This window comes from Martes martes (assembly GCF_963455335.1).
Source record: "Martes martes genome assembly, chromosome: 9".
Taxonomy (NCBI): Eukaryota; Metazoa; Chordata; class Mammalia; order Carnivora; family Mustelidae; genus Martes; species Martes martes.
In genome coordinates, this window is record NC_137896.1 from 60957754 (window position 1) to 60977185 (window position 19432).

Genomic DNA, 19432 nt, shown 5'->3' on the forward strand with positions numbered 1-19432 from the left:
AAAAAAATATTTACAATTCTTTTCTTCCTGCCCCAAATGACCAGCTGGGGACCTTGGCAAGACATCAGCCATGCCAAGGCAGGAGGCTGCCACGCACTGCTGTCCCTGGGTCAGAGCCTCGGATGCCCCCTCCCTACCTAGAGGAGCCCCAGGCTAAGCCTCGGGGCCAGTGCTCTCCCACCTGCCCCCACGCCTGCCCTGGGGGGCAATCACCTTGCAGCAAACCCCATATCAGCCAGCCTGTGACTGCATGGGTCCCTCTGCCTGGTGCACCACGACCTGAGGGCCACCTTGCTCTCAGACCCAGGCTCAGCCTAGGGCGTCCCACACTGGCTCTGGGCACGCAGACAGGACGTGGGGACAGCAGGTGCTCCACCTCTGGGCACATGGCCACCCCGGCTGGTTTCACCCAGCACAGCTCGTTTTTCAGATGTCCCAGTTTCAGCCTCCCTTCCTGCAACCTGGGCCAAGCTGTCCACCCCGATTTCTGTCCTCTGCTCATGGAGCTTGGCTGGGCAATGGCTGGGCCTGCTGGGGCTGCTGGGAACCAGAAGAACTGTGACGGCAAAAGGCAGAGGTGGCCTCAGATGCCTTTCAGGAACCGTGCTCCATTCCAAACACCAGCACCCCTCAGCCTGTCGAGTCAGACCCATTCTTCCCGCTCATGGCCCTGGAATAGAGAGTGCTGGGCTACCCCTCTCTGGGCCTCCTTGGCAAACAAGCTGCCTTTAGCTACCCACGGTCTGCTCTCTGCCCAGTGCCAATTTGGGAACCTGAAACCCACTGAACCAGAGGCAGACTTCCCGCACCATCCCTCCCAGCCAGCTGGGGCAGGAGTCATTCTAGAAGATATGAGTGGACATCTAACCACATGCAGGGTTCTTTGCTGGGGAGAAGGGCTCAGGGTGCAGATGTGGTAAGTAAAGAAGCTCCCCGACTAGTTGGGAAGAGAAGTACCATAGAAGGCAGAATTGGCTGCTGAGCGGCTATGCTCAGCGGCCAGCAGGATCTATCCAATAAGCACTGACATGAACTCTGGGCTGGGGTTTCAACAAGGAAGAGAGACAGTATCTGCCCTCAAGACACACAGGGGATTACCAGGTAAAGTGTTAGGTGTCCAAGGCAGGTATAAAAAGGGGCTTCAGGGAGGTCCGGAAGTTCCAGGTTAGGGATGGCTGCCAGGAGTCACCTTACTCCCTCCAGCGGGACCTGGCTTGAGCCTGGACCCAGTTTCAATCCTGGCTCAAACCAGCCTCCAAAGCCATGCAGGCTTCTCAGCTGAAGTTAAAGAGCTCACCGTCCTCCCCGATTCTGATGACAAGTCTGTATGTTTAAGTTTCCTTTTGGGCTTTTCTATTTATGTTGTCATTGATGACTTTGCTCCTAACTCATCTGATTTCAATTTGGACTGATTGGATCCTAATTTTATTACCATGTAATCTGAATGCATGTAATGACTGTAATTACACCGCTGAGGGAAACAGCTCCTCCATGGCGGGAAGGCCTAAATTTAGGCTTCCTGGCGAGGGCGCTTGCCGGCTGGGTGGACACCCATAGCCACCTCAGAGCTGGGGGCCTCGGGGAGGACAGGGGCCCGTCCCAGCCCCAGCTTGGTGAGGCGATGGGCGTGAAGCCCCTCTGAGGAGCCCCAAGAACACTCAGGAGTGTGAGCGAGGGTCAGCGAGCCCACCGTATCTGTGACCCCTAGCTCCCACCACGGCCCTCTGTTGCAGAGCAACGGTCTGGGTGTCTCTGCTGACACCCGCATATCACCCACGTCCCCACAGCTCCCCAGCTGTAAGATGCAGGGTGCCAACAGGCCCCCTGGAGAGACGTGGGGGGTAAGGGATTTCCCCACTAATCCCGGGGTGGGGGAAGCAAGCAATGATGAAACAACCTACCACAAGCCTGAGCCCTCCACAGTCCAAGGCCTCCTCCTCCGTGCATCTCCTGACCCGTCCAGCCTTCTACATACTTTTTATCATTTATGCCACATCTGAGGAACAGACTGTTATCATCTCCATTTTATGAATGAGGAAACCAAGGCACAGCAAGGTTGTGTACCAAGACCACCTGGAGGTGGGCAGGGAAACTCTAACCCAACTCACGCCGCAGCCACTTCCTAATGCCTGGAGCCTGTAAGAGGTGGTTCTGCCGGATTTCCCCTCACTGAAGCCACACTCTTGAGCCTGGGGCCCGACACCAGGCTTCCCCCTCCTCTGCCATTCACAGTGAGGGGGGCCACGGCGGCCATGCAGACACCTCAGCTACAGAAATCTGAGAACCAGGAGACAGAGGGGAAGGTACTCTTTCCCCCTTGCTCCTCATGCTAGGGAGGCAGTCCTCTCTGAAGCGAAGAGAGGACAAGGCCCATGGGGCGGCGAGGTGGGGACCCAGAGAGGGTGGGGGTCAGTTTCCAGTCCCTGGGAGACTTGGCAGGAAGGCTTCGAACATGGAGTCCCCCTTCCCAGGGCTGGATGCCCAAGGAGGGGGCAGTGGCAGTGGGAGGTGGACAGGCCGCTGTAGGCCCCTGGAGCCTGAAACAAGCTGGGCACCAAACCATGGAGAGGGTAGACTTGGGGGGCTGGGAGAACAGGCAGGGGAGGCCTGTGTGTGGCAGTGGTTCTCTATGGGGAGACATGGGCCTGGAGAGCTGATGAAGGAATGGGAGCTATTTTGTCTGAAGAAAAGAGAGGTGGTAGGGCAGACAGCCAACAGGCAGGAGAGGATGCATTTGTTCTAGGATGGCCCCTGACCTCAGGAGGCTGGTGTGGGCACAAGGAAGCAGGGACCCTTGGGAAGAAGGCTCCCAGTAGGAGAAGACACCTTTGCAGAGGTTCCGCCCCAAGACCCCACAGGTTCAGAGCAGCCCCCCAAGGTAGCCTAAGGAGGAGAGGGCCCCAGGCCCAGTGCCTTTCACGGCTCCGTGCTTCTGGCTTCTGGGAGGGCCTCAGAGCCAAGCTGCAGGAACGTCTGGCCTGTGGGGAGAGGGTGCACCTGCCCATTCAGCCACCTCGGCAGAGCCCTCGGCAGGCAGCTGAGCACAGGGCAGAGACCCGCAGGCTGGAGCCGAAAGGAATGAGGGGCCAAGAAAAGAGGCCACCCTCTAGTCCTGCCCACACAGCACTGCCCCCCATAGTAATGTGAACATCCGTCCAAATGACGGCCAGCCCAGATGTTCTGAGTCCCGCCCACTAATGCGCCGCTGGGCAGGCAGGAGCCCCTGCTACTTTCGACTCTACATTTGGTTCCCTGGAGACCACATCTCAAGACTGAACCATAAACCTGATACCAGCCTGAGTTGGGGAACTTACTGCTACAGACGGAGGCTGGTTTTCTCAGATGATTCCTCCTTCCAGGACTGCCTGCCTCACAGCTCCCCACACAACCCCCACCCCACCCCTTTATACACACAGCAAGGTGTGCACGCCCTGATCTCATGCCCACCCGCCACCCTTCTGCAGGAGTCGCTGGGCCCAGGGCCCTGCCCCCACAGCTCACTCACCCAGTGCAGGGACCCGATGCAGACCTTGGCGGCCATCAGGGGCACGGTGGGGTCCGAGGGTCGAAGCTTCATGCACTCCCGCAGCAGTGACACGGCATAGGCTGACTGCAGAAGAAAGGGCAGGTGACACCATCACCGGCAGCCCTGGGTCTCAACAGACTGAGGATCTCGTGCCTACAGCAGGGGGGCCTTTCCCAAATAACCAGTCCTTGCTCTGCAAGGCAGGAAGAGGGCCCAGTGGGAGGAGCCCTGGCCATGTTGGCAGACAAATCCCTCCCTGGCCCCAGATTCCGCATCTGGAGAATGGAGGCTGTGAGCCTTGCCCAGGTAACAATAGCTCAGGTAACAACAGGTAGAAGTGCTTCTAAAAGAATTCAGGTGTGAACCACAGAAATTTTAGGGGCAAAAAAGGACTCTTTCAAACTTCTGAGTTCAACAGCCTTGGTTTACAGGTGACAAGATGAGGCCGAAGCTCCAGAGAACTGGGAGGCAGGGCCGTGGTCGGGAGATGAGGGGGGCATAATGGCACCGAGGCAATGGGGGCTCTGGAAGGCTTACCTGTTCAAACTCAGTGTGAGAGACTGGAAGAGAGAGAGATGGACCCCCAGTCTTTCTCTAGCTACCCCTCCCTTCCCCACCAGCTAAGGAAAAGCTCTTCTCAGCCCAGACATGACAGACTAAGGCTCTGAACTCAGGCATATCAGGCCTGCTCGAGGTGTCTCAGCCAAGGGCTGGCTCTGTGCCCGGTGCTGGGCTGGGGTTGTGGGGTCACTGCAGGAAGAGGGAAGAAGAGGGAAGTGGCCAGGGCTCTTGCCTATCAGGTGCCTGCAGAAAGGCCAGGGGGAGAAGACAAAAGCTACCATCCTCCACTGCTCTCTCAGAAAGTGAGGGTGTGAGACCCAGCACAGGTGGGCGTCAGCAGATGTCCTATTCCAGGCCTGAGCTGTGGGGAAGGGGCCCTCGAGAGGGGCCTGAAGGAGTCACCAGGTGATCCACTTCTCCTGTGAATGCCACTCCCACCCCCCTGGCCACGGAACCCCGGCCACACACCACAGCGAGCCTTGGGCTCCCGTTGGCCTCCTTCCCTGGCTGCTGCCCTCCGCAGAGTGGAAGGTTCTCTATCCTTGAGATGGAGGTTCTACAACCCTGACCATCCATGTTCATGTCACACAGGCCACAAAGCATTGCTTTTTTTTTTAAAGATCTTATTTATTTATTTGACAGAGATCACAAGTAGACAGAGAGGCAGGCAGAGAGAGGAAGGGAAGCAGGCTCCCTGCTGAGCAGAGAGCCCCATGCAGAGCTCGATCCCAAGACCGTGGGATCATGACCTGAGCCAAAGGCAGAGGCTTTAACCCACTGAGCCACCCAGGCGCCCCAGCATTGCTCTTTTAGGAGCCATTGGAGGACTCCAGTAAGGGCAGACAGCTTGGGTTTTTGTGGAGTTTTTTTGTCTTTTTTTTTTTTTTTTTGTCATGGTGGTTACCTAGCAACACAGCCAATGTGACTGCTGAGGAGACCAAGAGAAGGAATCATGTCATGGACCTCGTCTTTTCTTCCAGCAGACTGAGGTGTCCAACATATATACGTCCACCCAGCCACACCTTTGGCACAAGTGCAGGTACAGAACCTCGATTCCTACCGTGGGCTTTGGCAAAGCCCAGCTCTGGCCACTCTGCTGGAGGGCTGCCTGGGCCAACTAGGCAGACTGAGCTGGTCTGCAGGGTTCCTGAGGGGGCAGGGAGTGCGCTTCCAGAACAATCTCCTGCTGTAGCAAAGGCAGGCATGGGTATAATTCCATGTCTCCAGCCTGTGGAGCCTCACGTGTGAGGAACTCACCAATCACCCCAACGCCCTGCCTGTAAGCCCATTCTTGTGCCCACCTTGCTGGTCTGTGAAGGAGTCAGGCTGAGACACCAGCTCCCTGGAGTCTGGGATGTGCTGGACTGTGTGTGGACCTCTGTGAGCCCAGCTCCTCGCAGTAGGGACATCGAAGATCCCATCCCTCCCAGGATAACACCTTCTCCCTTGACTGGAGAATTTCCTGGCACAGGGTCAGAGATTAAAGCTACCTTCTGAGAGATTAAAGCTAGCCTTCTTCGGAAGGGGGCTCCCCAGCTTTCCTTTGCATCTCAAAGGGGCCCTCAATCCAAGAAGGGTAAGGACCACTGCCCTGGCCCTCTCCTCCTGGCCCACGCTTGCTCTCCCTATTGTAAGATCAGAGGTTCTTTGTTTCCCAGAGGCAGGAAGACACTGTCACATGCTGCTGTGAGCTGTCTGCCCAGGCTCCGAGCCCCACCTCCTCCCCTCCCTCAGGCCTCACTCTAGCTGCAGCCTGAGCTCTCTCTGAGCCTTGGCAAGACCCTGCTGAGCACAGAGCCAGGATAGACCATGTCTGTGCCTTTAAGATGCTCTGGGGGGTGATCAATGTGGTGGTGCTGGGGAAGAGGTTTGGGAAGACAGAGGCCCACTGGGGGTTGGGGGGAGAGGAGGCCCCCCCACTGGATTCTCACTCTACTTCCCTGGCTCCTTCCCACCTATTCCTCGGAAGCACTGCTCTTCTTCCTCTTTCCTGCCTAACCTTTGTGGAGGAGGTGCCGGCAAGCCGAGGAGGGCCCTCCTCTGAGCCGAGCTGCTGGGCTAGAAATGGCAGGTGGCACAGATGGGCGGGGGAGGGGGCAGGAATTCCCTCAGCCCCACAAAAGGGCTCTGGGTGTTTACAGCTCTTGGAACGATTTGCAAGTTCCTGCCACCTTCTTTCCTGCCTTCGTAGCATCCTCGGCTCTAACACCCTCAGCACCCAGCTCTGGAAAGGTTTTCCTTTCATATTACTGCTGAAAATAGAGGCTTATGTAAGTGTAATTCTCATCAGAGCAGAAACCAGAAGGTGCTGGAACAGGGCTTGGTGGGTAGAGAGCAAAGGCGGCCCTGGTGACTGGGGATAAAGTCAACCCCTTGTGCAGGGCAGAGAGAGCTCCCCTTGCCTCTGTCCCAGCCACATCCACTGGCGCAGTTCTCCCCCCAGACTCCCTTGTGGGCGCTGCCCCGCTGCTCCACACTTCAACCCTTTCGTCCTCAGCAGGTCCTTCCATGGGAAGGTCCTTTCCTGATGCCACACCTGACGGGCAGGAAAAGAGCTATGGCCCAAACGAACGCATCCTTCACTCAGAACCTGTGCCCCACGCCTGTTGCCTGCAGTGGTACTCAACAAGTCACACGTGGAAGTGCGCTGTTGCCCCATGTGTGCACATGGGCTAGGAGAAAAGCATCCACAGACTCACAGCTGCACACCTATAACTCCCAGGTGGACACCAGACTCACACGGGGATCTGAGGTGACCCTCTGCTGCCCCTCACTCTCCCAGAGATGAAAATCTGACGCTGGAGAACATATCTGACTCACCACGGTGCCCTCTGCCCAGCCCTGGAGGGGACTGGAGGAGAGCAGAGGCCCCGAAGGCAGGTGTGCCACCTCCCCGCCCCCCCGCCCCCGACCAGCAACACATATACCCTGGGTCTTACCTTCCCACAAGCCACCATGGAGAGGGCCACTTGGTACCAAAGGTGAAATTCTTCAAACGCAAACTTCATGGCTCGCTCTAGGCACTGAGGAGAGGGAGCCGGACAGCATGTAGCCCCCCAGGGGTCCTCCCACCCCCAGGCGATCCAATGCCCCCCAGGGCAATCACTGCTCAGATCACTTCCCATACGAGGCTGCAGGAGGCCCATACTTGGTTCCTGTCAGAAAACTCCAGGCATAACCTGTCCCTGCCATTGGACAGATTATTCTGTGTGACCTTCCGCAAGTCTCCTACCCTCTCCGGCCCTTGGTTCCTACCTCCCTAATATGTGACTGCCTCACAGGGTGCTGGGGAAAAGGGAATGAAATTGGGTCTGGGTTTTTAACATGTCAGCATCCCGTAAAAATAATAACTAGTATTTATTATTGTTGTGCATGGTACTACTCTGTTTTTTTTCACGTGTTAATAACTTACACACGCTTCCCAACAACCCTGGGAGGTGGGTTCTCTCATTAGTCCCATTTCATAGATGAGAAGGGTGAGGTTTGAATGACTTGCTAGCATCACAGGGCCAGTAAGTGGCAGAGCGGGCTGACCGACAAAGCCACCCAAATGGAAAGGCTTTTCTGTGTTCTGCTGTTCTCTACGACCACTGAGAAAATGGACCGTCCCACCAGCGTGTCCGATCCTGGACAACCCCAAATCAGGGACGGCCTGGTGAAATCCGGCAGATACTATAAGTGCTTCCACACGATGGAGGCAGAAGCCAGGCTGTGAGGCCAGTATTCACCATGTGGCCACAGTCAGGCGGGGTCGGGGGCAGAGGTGAGGTTCCGGGACCAGACAGCATGGATGTTAAGAGCTCAATGGCCTGGGTTCACGAGCTGGCTCAGATGTACCCCCTCCACCATTGAGGGCAGGAAACCACCTCTCCAGGCCTTGCCTTCCTTCCTGGTAAGCTCAAGAGAACATCACTTCAAGAAGGCAGCACCTAAAAGCACGCTGCATGGTGCTGGGCACAGGCTGGGGCTCAGATGTTACCAGCTCCCTCAGGGGCGCTCCTAACTGCGTGGAAAGAGAAGCTACTGCAGGAATGGGCCTCCTGTGCAAGGAGACAGGGGCCCCAGAGCCACTCTAGATTCCAGCCCAGATTTGAAAGTTCTAAAATGCGTGCACACCATTTGTCTTGTGAAGAACGGAGAGAGGGGCAGCTTGGTGCCTGCCTTCACTCCAGAGAGGGACCACCCTGGGAGCGCTGCCTCAGCAGGTTTTGCTCAATAGAATGGGGTTGCTCTGTCCAGCTTGGGTGGGAGGGGGTCCAGGGTCCTGACACACACCAAGCTCAGAGCTCCACCAGCAGAGGCAATCACAAAACACCAGTGTCGTCCATGCGGGAAGCTGGGGGGATGCATAATATTCCCCCATACTTCTTTTACAATGCCACGTGTTCTTTCGAAAGAAAAACACATTAAAAAACTAGTGAAACCACCCAAACCCAAACCACTCATCCTGCCAGGGAAGGGCAGCTCTCCCGGCCCTAGCAATGGAATGGTTCCCGGCCCCATCTCCCAAGGAGACGGTACCCCCTGGTGGAGCGGGGAAGGGACCGTGGGGGAGGTTCAGCGGTGGCCCCACCTGGCTTCTGGGGAGGGTGTGGGTCGCCATACCTCGGAGAGCATGACGTACTGGCCCCTCCTGCCCAGCGTGATACTCAGGAGGTCATAGATGGCCGCTGCGTTCCGCAGGCTTGCTGCCCGGTCCTCTTCCTGCTCTGGCGCCCGGCTCAGCACCACGTCCCGAGTAGCCTGTGGGGGGACATGGTTGGGGAGAGAGTAAGCACAGAAAATAAGCAACGGCCTGCCCCCAAGTCCCAGGAACTGTCATCCTTACGCTGCTAACCCAGGCCATGCTCCTGAAGTCAGCCAGGGCCCTGCCCCCACCCCCATGAAGGCCCCCATGAAAGAGAGAAAACCTCTACCCACAGCTGAGGATGGGGTGAGGAAGCCGTTCTGAGGGCCCCTGCTCTTCAGTGTGTTAGTCTGCAAAGTCTCAAACCTACAGAAAAGTTGCAAGGGTGATGGTGTTGACCACTCCTGCTTTGTTGCTCTCTAGTATAGGATAATAAGGATAGTCAGGAAGGTAAGATGACCCTTGACCCCTAAGTACAACCGCCAGAGGAATGCCAGTATTTCAGGAAACGTAAAATTGGTATGTCTAACTACCAGCTCACAGTCAGATCTATGGTCTTAGGCTTCTCATCCCAGAACCCAACCCAGGTCCATGCCAACATTCCGGGGCCATGCCTCTTCTGTCTCCTCTCATCGAGAAGGGCCCCACAGCCCTCGTCTTTCAGACCCTGGCATTTTTGAGGATAGAGGGGAGCAGTTTTGTGAAACAGTTCCTTGTAAGCTTGTAACTGTCCATGCACAGAAAGAGCTTCAGGTAACATCTGGAAGTATCTAGATCAGGTGGGGGGCTCTGCTGCTTGACTCGTGGGCTGTAGCCCCTTGCTGCCATCAGCACCTCTGATAAGGACCTCCCAGCCCCATACCTCCTTCCCATCACCACTGTGTTCAACCCAGACCCAATGCTCAATTTCTTCAGACAACAGATCCCTCCTCTCAGAGTTCCCTAAGAAATCTCCAACATGCAGCCTCTGCGCTTGGTGCCCAGCACTCAGGAGTTCAGTAGCTCAGAGCTGCCAGGTAGCTGCTGGGCCCCGGGACTGGGCGGGGGGGGGGGTGTTGGGAAAATATGCTTAAGGAGTAGGAGACTGTACACACCGAAGTGGGGAGCTCTGAATCACCAAGCCTGAAATCTCCCCACTGGGGATTCGGGACCCTCTTGTTCTGTGGCCTACAGTCCCACTCCCTCTTATAAACCCATACTCTGGAGACAACACTCAGGCCTGGGAGTAACCAGCATGAATCATGGGGTCTCTGAGTTGAGCAGCACCAGGGCAGAGACCAGGCTAGGAATGCTCTGTGACCACACACACACACACACACACACACACACACCCGAGGGCTGTACCTGCTGGAGCAAGGCTTGGTTCCAGCCAGATGCTCCTGCTGGCTATGCTCCTGCTGGCTACTCCCAGTATCCTTCTCCCTCTGTAGTAGAGGCTGAACCCCCTTTTGTGTGTTGGAACTCATCATTTTCTACTTCCCCACATAGGACCTCAGACCTGAGGCTGCTGGGACAAAAGGAGCTGCTGGCCCTTAAAACCAATTTCTCACTGTCAGATCCACATTACTCTTCCTGTTGAGAGTCGGTCTTCAAAACCTCCCTCTGGGCAGGATTATGAACCCCTTCCCCGGGTCAGGAGCTGAGGCCCCCAAGGGTGAGGAGCCACAGAAGCAGAAGAAGCCCAGTGGCTTTCAAAGTGCAGGCTCTGAATGTGTCCTGTTGTGCAGGCCTGAAGTATGTGCCCAGAGGCTTCTGGAAGCCAAAACGCCTCTAAGACCCAAGAAGTGACTCATCCATGGGGGCACTTCAGCAAGGCAGGCCAGTGGCCAGAGACCGTGACGGGTGCCCCTCCAGCCACAGCAGGTGGGGGCTGCTGCCACCCCCATATACACGGAGCAGCCCCAGGAGAAAGTGCAGGGTGCCAGGAGATCCCCAGAAAGGATGAGGGCTGGTACCAGCCTGACAAATAAGAGCCGGTCAGGAAACCTGAAGAGTTAAGGGGAGAGGAGCAGAGAGGGAAAGTGCCAGAGAAACCCACCCACACAGGCACCATCAGGAAGAGAGAAGAAATTCTGAGAGGCTTGGCAGGAACTCTTTGATGAAGCGAAGCAGGAACACAAAACTGGCCACGTACCTCCCCACTCCTCCCCTTCCAGCCCTCCCCTCCAGAACTCCCCAGCTCAGCCCCCAAGGGTGGGGCCCGGAGAGGCGGCTTCACCAGGCAGCCAAGACAAGGGTGGAGGCAATGAAAGGATGGGGCCACGGGGCCCAGAAGCAGCAGCGGGAGTAAGGAGTACTCGTGCTCAGTGCATTCTGACCTAGAAATCTGCTGGGAGAGAGGGATCCTGATGGAAAGGGAGCAGCACGGGCAGCCTGCAGTGGGGTGATGGGGGGGCTCTTCTGTGGGGTATGGGGAGAAGCCTGGCTCGGCACATGCGGGATCTAGAAGTTATCCATGCAGACCGGTCTTGTTTGGGGGATGGTGGGAAGCAAGCTGTGCCTGTGGGTTGGCCTGTCCTTGAAGAGTAACTAACCCCTGTAGACCGAGCTCCCAACCCCCTCCACACTGCCCCAGCACAAGGTCAAACCTCTTTTCTGTGGCTGCCCCGAGGCCTGGCCCACCCGGCCAGCTTCTCCCCCAACCAGCTCCCAGTCCTCCCCCTGCCCCACAGAACGCCCCGCAGCTCCCTCTCAGCACCACGGACTGTCTGTACCCTCTGTCACCCCGCATGCCTCCAGGCTCCTCACAACTCAACTCAGATACTTGTCAACCTGACTGATCCCACCAGGCAAGGCTGCCCCCCTCTTGTCCTTTCCCACCATGGGGCACACACCCCAGCCCCTGTATGCCCAAGGGTTCCCTGGTTCTGGGACAGGGACATGTCTCACTGTCTCCAGCACCTTCCTTGGTCCATGTTTGTAAAATGGGTGATGTTGAGAAAGAGTTCTGGGCTTGGTGTGGAACTGGTCTCCTCTTGCCCTCGACCTTGACGTTTAGGACAACTGCGTCTCTGTCTGTGTGTGTGTGGGGGGGGGGGGGACGGAGCAGAAGGGGTGGATTTCCAGCACTGGACTAGGATGAAGTCAGAAAACCAGAACAGAACTGAACATGTCCTCAGCCGGGGGGCTGGGCCTCCCCTGTAGGCTGACAGCAGGGAAGGGGTCTCCTCGGGGGTCCTCAGAAACTGGCGCCCATGTCAAAAGGGAAGCAAGGTTCTACAAAGGAAAACCAAAAGCAGAAGTCTGTCCTGGTTGCTATGGCTCCAGGGCAGGGCTGCGGTGGAAGGCGTTGGTGGGGCTCGCTGGGTAGGGGAAACGGCAGAAGGAAGGAAGCTGTGGGGGGCTAGTGACGGGGCAGGAATTCGTGTGCGGCACCGAGGGCGGGGCCTCAGACACTGGGTTGGGGGCTTCCAGTCACTGCCCATGTTCCCTGGGTAACTTGTTCCCTCCTCCCCTGGGCTTACCACCCTCAGGCCAACAAACGCTCCCAAATTCCCCGAATGCTCAGCCTGCCTGGAACTAGTCCCAGCCACTCTGCCTTCACCATTCAAATGGCCTCGCTAGGAAATCCTTCAGATCAAATGCAGAGACAAGAATGTGCCTATGACCTATACAGCGAGATATAGACACTGACTATTCTTCTCACCACCCCCAACCTCACTCCTCTAGGAGTCACAAAGAATATTCTCCTCTTGTTCCTCCCTGCATAATCTCCGCCCCCACCTCTATGGATGCCTTGCCTTTGTATGGACCACACATTTTGTCCCAGGCAGGGTCCTGAGCTGTACCTGCTCCTAACCTGGGCCCTCTGGCTGCCCCCACATAGGGCAGCCTCCTCCAAACTGAGGACATTCACCCCAGGCCCTCTACAAGCCAAAAAAAAAAAAAAAAAAAAAAAGCACGCACCTCTGACCCCCCTCCTCCATCAGCTCATCACTGCCAGCTTGACCCATATCTTGTCTTGGGAGAAGGATCCAGAAAGCAAACTTAGGGCCTTATGGGAGAACTGGCGGGGGAACTGCCATGTCCCCAGGCTGGCTAGCCTGCCTGAAAGCCATGGCAGGCAACACTTCCTCCAACAGTCACTCCTTCCACTGCCACACATTAGCTTTTCAGGGTCACACCCCTCACATCTTATCCGGACTCACAGTAACCCCAGGGAAGTGCAGGAGCAAACCACTAGGCCCCCTTTGCAGATGGGAAACTGAGGCTCAGAACGTGAACTAATTGTGCAAGGTCCCCAGGAGGTAAGGCTGCACCTCCAAAGGCCAGTCCAGGACGGCTTCTGTTGCCTCATGGGCATCCCCTGCCAGCCCTGGTCCCGACCCTCTGCTGAGTGCAGGGCCTCAGACCGCACTGACCTTTGTTTCCAGCCAGCCCCATTTCTCCTTTCTAATCCCTGACACGAACAGGCTGAGAGAAGGAAAGGGAACTAACCTGTGGAGTACTTCGCAAGTGGCATCTCACAATGACCTCATGTGCCATTGTCCTATTTCACAGATGAGAAGACTGAGGCCCAGGGACACTCCCCAGGGCACACAGATAGATGGGACCCAGATTAGAACCTAGACATTCTGACTTCACCCCCAGAGGCCTCTGAAGAAGTGTCCAGTAGCCTCGTCCATGCCACCAGAGGCCCCGGGATGGCTCTGCATATGGAGGAACCAAAGCAAAACACCAGTCAGGGAAAAAGCCCCTTGGGCAACGTTTCCAGGGCCCTGCTCCACCCTGTTCTCAGCCACAGCTGCTCCGCCTTGGCCAAGGACCCAGTCTCAGGGCCTGCTGCTGGCACCCCACAAAAACACCCCGAAAGGAGTCCTCCGGCAGCGTCTGTGCCTGGCACCTGCCCCTCCCTGGAGGGCACCGTCATGTTCTGCTCCTGCTGTCGTCCCCCACCAGCAGACGTAATTACCACGGCTCTCAAGCTGCCAGTCCATGGAGCCAAGAAGTAACATGCTCTGTGATGGGCCCATCCACCCAGAGCCCTGGCCAGGCCCACCCCGGCCCCCACTCTCCTGCCGCGTCAGGCTTCGGCAGCAGAAATCACAGCTCTTCCTGCCAGCGAGGGCGAGAGGCTCTCCCACCTCTACCGAGACACCCGTTCGGAGCTGGCAGCATGCCCAAGCAGATCCCCTACCGCGGCTGCCTGCGGAAGAGCAAACCAGGGGCCAGACGCTGGAAGGATCTGTGCTCCTCTTTGAGTCCCAGATGGAATCAAGCCCAAGAAGCACTTTCCTTCTTTCTTTCTTTTTTTTTTTTAAACAGAATGGTATCCTCAAACCAATTTTTCTCCCAACCTGATCTGAGCCAGACTGTTCTCTAAAACGACTGAATCAGAAGCAAGCATTTATCAGGACAAAACAAGCCTGTCTTGAACGTCTATAACATACCAGGCACCTGTGTGTTCGTTTTCTGGCTTTGTCTATGCAAGAAAGGCCTCATTAGCCTCATTTTACAGATGAGAAAACTAAGGAGCAGGGAGGGAAGAACCTTGTGAAGGCCACACAGACTGTGAATGGCAAATTCAAGACTCAGACTACTGGGTCTGACCCTGGATTTGACCCAGTTCACCTGTAGGCTCCAGTCCCCAGAAGCAACCCGTCCCCCCCAACTCAGCACCAGGCCTTTGGAACCTTTTGGTTCCCAAGCACATGAGACCAGCAGCAACTTCTCCACCAGCTGAATGAAACAGGGACCCACAGGTTCAGTCTGTCTCCAATATATTTTTATGCCTAGATGAGTATTTTTGAAAGGATCAAGACTTCTGTACTTCCTGGTTCTCCAACTGTTTGAGAAAATCAGACTAGTTTTGATCCAGGGTTCTCATAAAAACTAGAATATACACTTGGGCTTCAGCAGACTGGGGTGATTCCTTCTGATACGAGGACCAGGATTTCCTGCTGGTCCCTGGATCCATCTCCAGGAGGTGGGAGTACATCTGGGATGGGGGGGCAGGGATTGAACTCATCACTGTATCTCCAGGGTCAAGTATGGCCTGGCACACTACAGCTGCTCAAATGAGATGGGATGGATGGAGGGACGGATGAGCAAATGGGTGGGTGGGTGGATCGATTTTAACATGTCCCAAAACTTGGTCTAAAACACAAATCTTCAACCAGTTATCACTTGCATACCTTGCATTTCTGTGACAGCATTTGTAAGGTTTCTATTTACCTCTTCAAAGATGGGGGGGAGGGGGGCATTCCCTATTCATTCTGATCGTGCCCAGTTAGACTATAACAAAAACCACATCCAAGGCAACAGCCCCACACTCAGGACTGCCTGAGTTCCAAACCACAAAATAGGGGCTGACATGCTCAGGAAACCTTCACACTCCCTTTCCCAGAGCAGCTGCTCTGGTGATCCTGTTGGTGGACAGCATTGATGATTACGTCTCATGGCCTGACTGTGCTGGGCCAGCTTTCACTGCAGCATAATGAATCCTGCAGGTATTAGGCAAAGCTGAGTAGCAGCCAAGGCAGCCAGCTGCTGTTCTAGAGGCTTCTCCCTATCAACTGTTGCCAAACCCAGGCAGCACCAAAGGGAGATGAGGAAAACCCTGCAGGTACCTGGAGGCCAGGCTGAGCCTCAGGGTCGGGCCAAGGGATCAGGTGTCCACACCTGACCGAAGATGGGACCCACAGGGAAGGAGGGCATGAAACAGGAGCTAGAGAGAAGGCAGAGGCTGTCTGGTCACTCTGAGAAACAGCTCCAAGCCACCAAAGCCAGATCCAGATCATAGGAGGAAAGCTCTGTAGAGGAGAAGCCAAAGCTCTCCCCTCAAGTCCTGAAGTTTCTAAACTTGTGACGGGCCGGGTGTGAGCAAGAGGAAACAAACCAGCAGGCCTTGGAGGAGTGCCTCCTCCCAGCCCAGTGCATGATTTCCTCTGCTTTTCAGGCTACAGGGAATTCCCAGGACACCGCCTGGCAAGTGGGCCCACACCCCAAGCTTTTGGGGCAGGCCAGCAAGTCACACGGCCTCCGGGAAAAGGGTAGGAGCTGCTAGGAGGGAAATTGCGTATTTAGGAAGACTCATCTTGGCTCCAAATCTGGGCCACCTTTTAGTAAAAGGCGATTCTCCACTCTGAGATAGGGAGGGGGCAGCTTAAAGGTTTGGGGTGGGGGTAGGGGAGATAATTTAACGGAAAGGCATCTGAACTCTGCTCCTGGGCACCCAGATCAGGCAGAGGCCATAGAAAATGGCTGGGGGAGACAGCATCCAGCCTCAGTCCCCCTGCTGTCTCATGCCCACAGGGACGTCTCTGTTGGCAAAGCCCTTCCTGAGCCTCGTTTCATTTGATCCTCAAAATTACCCCCTTGGCCCTTTTACAGATGAGGAAACTGAGAATCAGAACAGCTCAGAAGCAGCAGAATCGGCCTGTGGTCCAGGGCTTGGGCTCCATGGCCCGTGCTTTTGGAAGCTATCTAGGGAGGTGGACGGGATTGGAATCACCGCTGTGAGAATTATTAATATGTGACCTTGATCCAGACAGACACCTGTCCTGAACCTTACTTTTCTCATCTCTAAGATGGGGAACGTATTAGTTCTAGACTGAAACATATGAAATTGTTATTTTTCATATGGCTCAACATAAAATGCCTCCTTCTATGAGATCATTGGCTTGGAACCTGGCAGAGAAAGGACATAAGGAATGTTTCTGTTTTCACCTTTTTATCTCCCACGTGTCCTCAGCACAGGGGGGCGGGGGGGGGGGTTTCCCGAGACAGGTGACTTCAGTGCCTTGTCATCTGAGGGTGTGGGTGGGGAGATGGCTCAGGTGTGGGGGTGCGGGGGGAGGGGGAGGTCTATGTCTGAGGTTACATCATTAGAAACCGGGGCTCAGGGCTCAGTTGGTTAAGCCACTGCCTTCAGCTCAGGTCATGATCCTGGATTACATCCCGCATCGGGCTCCCAGCTCTGCGGGGAGTCTGCTTCTCCCTCTGATCTTCTCCCCTCTCATGCTCTCTCTCACTCTCTCTAATAAATAAATAAAATCTTAAAAAAAAACCAGGGCTCCGTCTATGGTCAGAGTGAGGGCCCATTTTCTGTGGGAAGTGCACTGTTCTCCCATGAAGATCAAATCTGGTGCTCGGCATTTCTATCTGCACCTTAGGCTAACCAGTTAGATGCCTCTCCTTGGAGCAACCGCTTAGCCCCTCACCTACATGACCCCACAAACCTTTCAATACCCCAGCTGAGCTGAGGAAGGCTATCAGCTCTCCCCACCCCAGTCCGGTGTCCTAGCTCCTCCTGCCTACCTGCTGACGGACCTGTGGAGGTGGAGGAAACCCACTGACCAAAGCACTCACAGTCCCAGTATTCAAGGGAACATTCGGTTCCATCTTTTCAGGAACCCACCTCATGGGTGCTTATTTCTTAAACTCCCACTTCCACACACTGCTCTCAGATGTGCCAATTTAACAAAGTTAGTTCTCAACCTAGGGGGGTCCCCAGCTCCCAAGCTCCGAGGGGCCCCTCAGTCAGAAGGCTGAGACCCAGCCCGGGACTCCTCCCCAGCACGCTGCCACCCCTGGCTTCGGCGGCTCCTGCACAGCCCTATCCCCCCTCCCGCAGACCAGTCCAGGCCATCCTTCTCACCACTCCCTGGACCACCCCTCTCTCCCACACTGAGGCTCCATGGACCATGCAAGCCTGCGTGTGCGCCTGTCTGCACACGGGTGCGTGCTTGGCTCATCTTCCCGCCTGCTGCTGGGGAAACAGGTGAAAACAGCCAAAGAGCACTTCACGCAGGCTTCATCTGGCACGCCTTACCCCTCCTCTGTTTTACTTTTCCATAGTACTTGACACTTGCACCTGGATATTGTAGTTGCTCATTAATTTCCTGTCCACCTCCCTCACTCGAATGTAAGCGCCACGAGGGCAGAGACTTTTCTCCGTTTGTTTGCTGCTGTGTTTCTGGCTTCTAGAATAGGGCCTGGCACAAAGATGATGATAATAAACCACTGCGTGAACAAATGAATTCCTTGAACAGGCAAACTTACCTCTGTGCACCATCTTGCAGGGGAAGACACTTACAGGGGAGTTTTAACTCAGAGGTGTTAGAATTGCCCGTGGCCCTCAGCTAACTGTGGCAGAGCTGTAAGCACCTGCTCCTTCCAGTCCCTCACATCAGTCCCAGAACCAGCACAGGGCTGTGCTCAGCAGCCCTGAGCTTGTAATTATCTTTGTAATCCCAGAAGAGGTGTTGGGGACTCCTAACTCAGTCTCCACTCAGGCCCCCAAATACAGCCTTGTGCACCAGACCCAAACCTAGGAAGTGAGTCTCACCCTCATGCGGGGGCACAGACACAAGAATCTTGCTTCAGGGATGTCCGTGGGAGGCCAAGCTGGGCCAGGACCTGGCGGCCTGTGCCCAAGCCCCCGCAGCCCTACCCCACCGGGCCAGAAAGGGAAGGGCTTGGAGCTTACCATGGACTCACTGATGAGGAGCAGCAGGAGGGCTTCCTCTATATTATCCTTCGGGCAGTAGAGGCTGAAAGACACAAATGGCAGCCCGGGCTGCTGCACAAGCCGCTCCAAGCAGCGAGGCCGGCCCACCAGGTGGCCCTTCTGCTCCAGAGTCAGCAGCAGCCCTGGTAAGGTGACCCCCTCCTGCATAATTCACAGACACCGAATACCACCTGCAGCTCTTCCTCCAGCCCCAGAGTAGCTAGCTGGGCCAGAAATACTGCAGATGCTCTGGGGGAAGACATGCCCCTTCCAGCACCAGGGCTGCAGGATGCAGCCAGGACAAGGAGCAAGGGAGAGCCGTTCAGATCCCATCGTCAATTATTAAACAAATAAGAGAGAAGGTATATGCAGAGGAGTAGGAAGGCAGGTAACTTCCAAATAATTCGACCTTTGGATGCCTTCTAGAATGTTTCTCTCAACCCCCATCCTGGAGACTGTCTTCCCTGGTCTATTTGGCTCCTGTGGCTACTGAAGAGCCTGTATGAGAGTGAGCAGGGAGGCAGCTGGAGGTAAGTGCAGGGCAGAGAGAGGGGACACCAGAGCCCCAAGTGTGGCATGAGACCAGCACGGTCCAGTGAGCTTACTTGTCTCCTTCATAGAGGTGAGGTTTCCGCAGGGCCTGTGTGATGAAGGAGTTCTCCTCCTTGCTCATGAACTCAGGCAGCGGGTGGGATAGGGGGCTCCAGTAGCACTCCTCACTCAAGGAGTGTAGCAGGACCCCTGCCAAATGCTTGGCCGCCATCTGGCAGAAAGGGAGGAACTCAGACCCAGAATGCCCCGCACCCAGCACCCAGCCAAATCCGCCTGCCCTGCAATGCTGCCCTTTCGGAGGCCCATCGCTCCACTCCACTGCCAAGGAGCCCCCTGTTCTGTTTCCAGCACTGAGCCTATCCGACCCCCCTTCTATTGGCCTTTGATGGCTTCAACTTAATCTTCTGTCCTCTCCTAGATGGAAGGTTTATTTCCTCCTCCTCTGGCCCCACAGAGCCCAGCACAGCTCTGAGTATTCAGCACACCTTCGCAGAGCATGAAGCAACTGGCACAGGCAGCGCTCTTGACCAGATACCTTCTTGATCCTTAATCACAAATTCTAGAATGAGAAAAGCTATGGCTCTGATTTGGGCTGAATTAAAGCCTAAGAAGGTAGGCCTGAATTGGGGCAGGGAAAGGAATCCAGGTTATTGATTAAGATCATAAACAATCCCTTGGGGCGCCTGGGTGGCTCAGTGGGTTAAAGCCTCTGCCT

At 55.7% G+C, this 19432-nt stretch overlaps 1 protein-coding gene across 3 annotated transcripts in view; it reads right to left on the reverse strand.

Annotated features, from left to right (window-relative positions):
* Positions 1 to 19432, reverse strand: part of TTC7A (tetratricopeptide repeat domain 7A) — a 114171-nt gene that overhangs the window by 49999 nt on the left and 44740 nt on the right. For all 3 annotated transcript variants that reach the window (XM_080812715.1, XM_080812714.1, XM_080812716.1), the window contains exons 7-11: positions 18771 to 18928; positions 18145 to 18208; positions 8693 to 8830; positions 7027 to 7110; positions 3506 to 3610 (exon numbers count right to left, since the gene is read on the reverse strand). In XM_080812715.1, coding sequence (XP_080668841.1) covers positions 3506 to 3610; positions 7027 to 7110; positions 8693 to 8830; positions 18145 to 18208; positions 18771 to 18928 — 549 coding nt within the window. The remainder of the gene's footprint in view (positions 1 to 3505; positions 3611 to 7026; positions 7111 to 8692; positions 8831 to 18144; positions 18209 to 18770; positions 18929 to 19432) is intronic.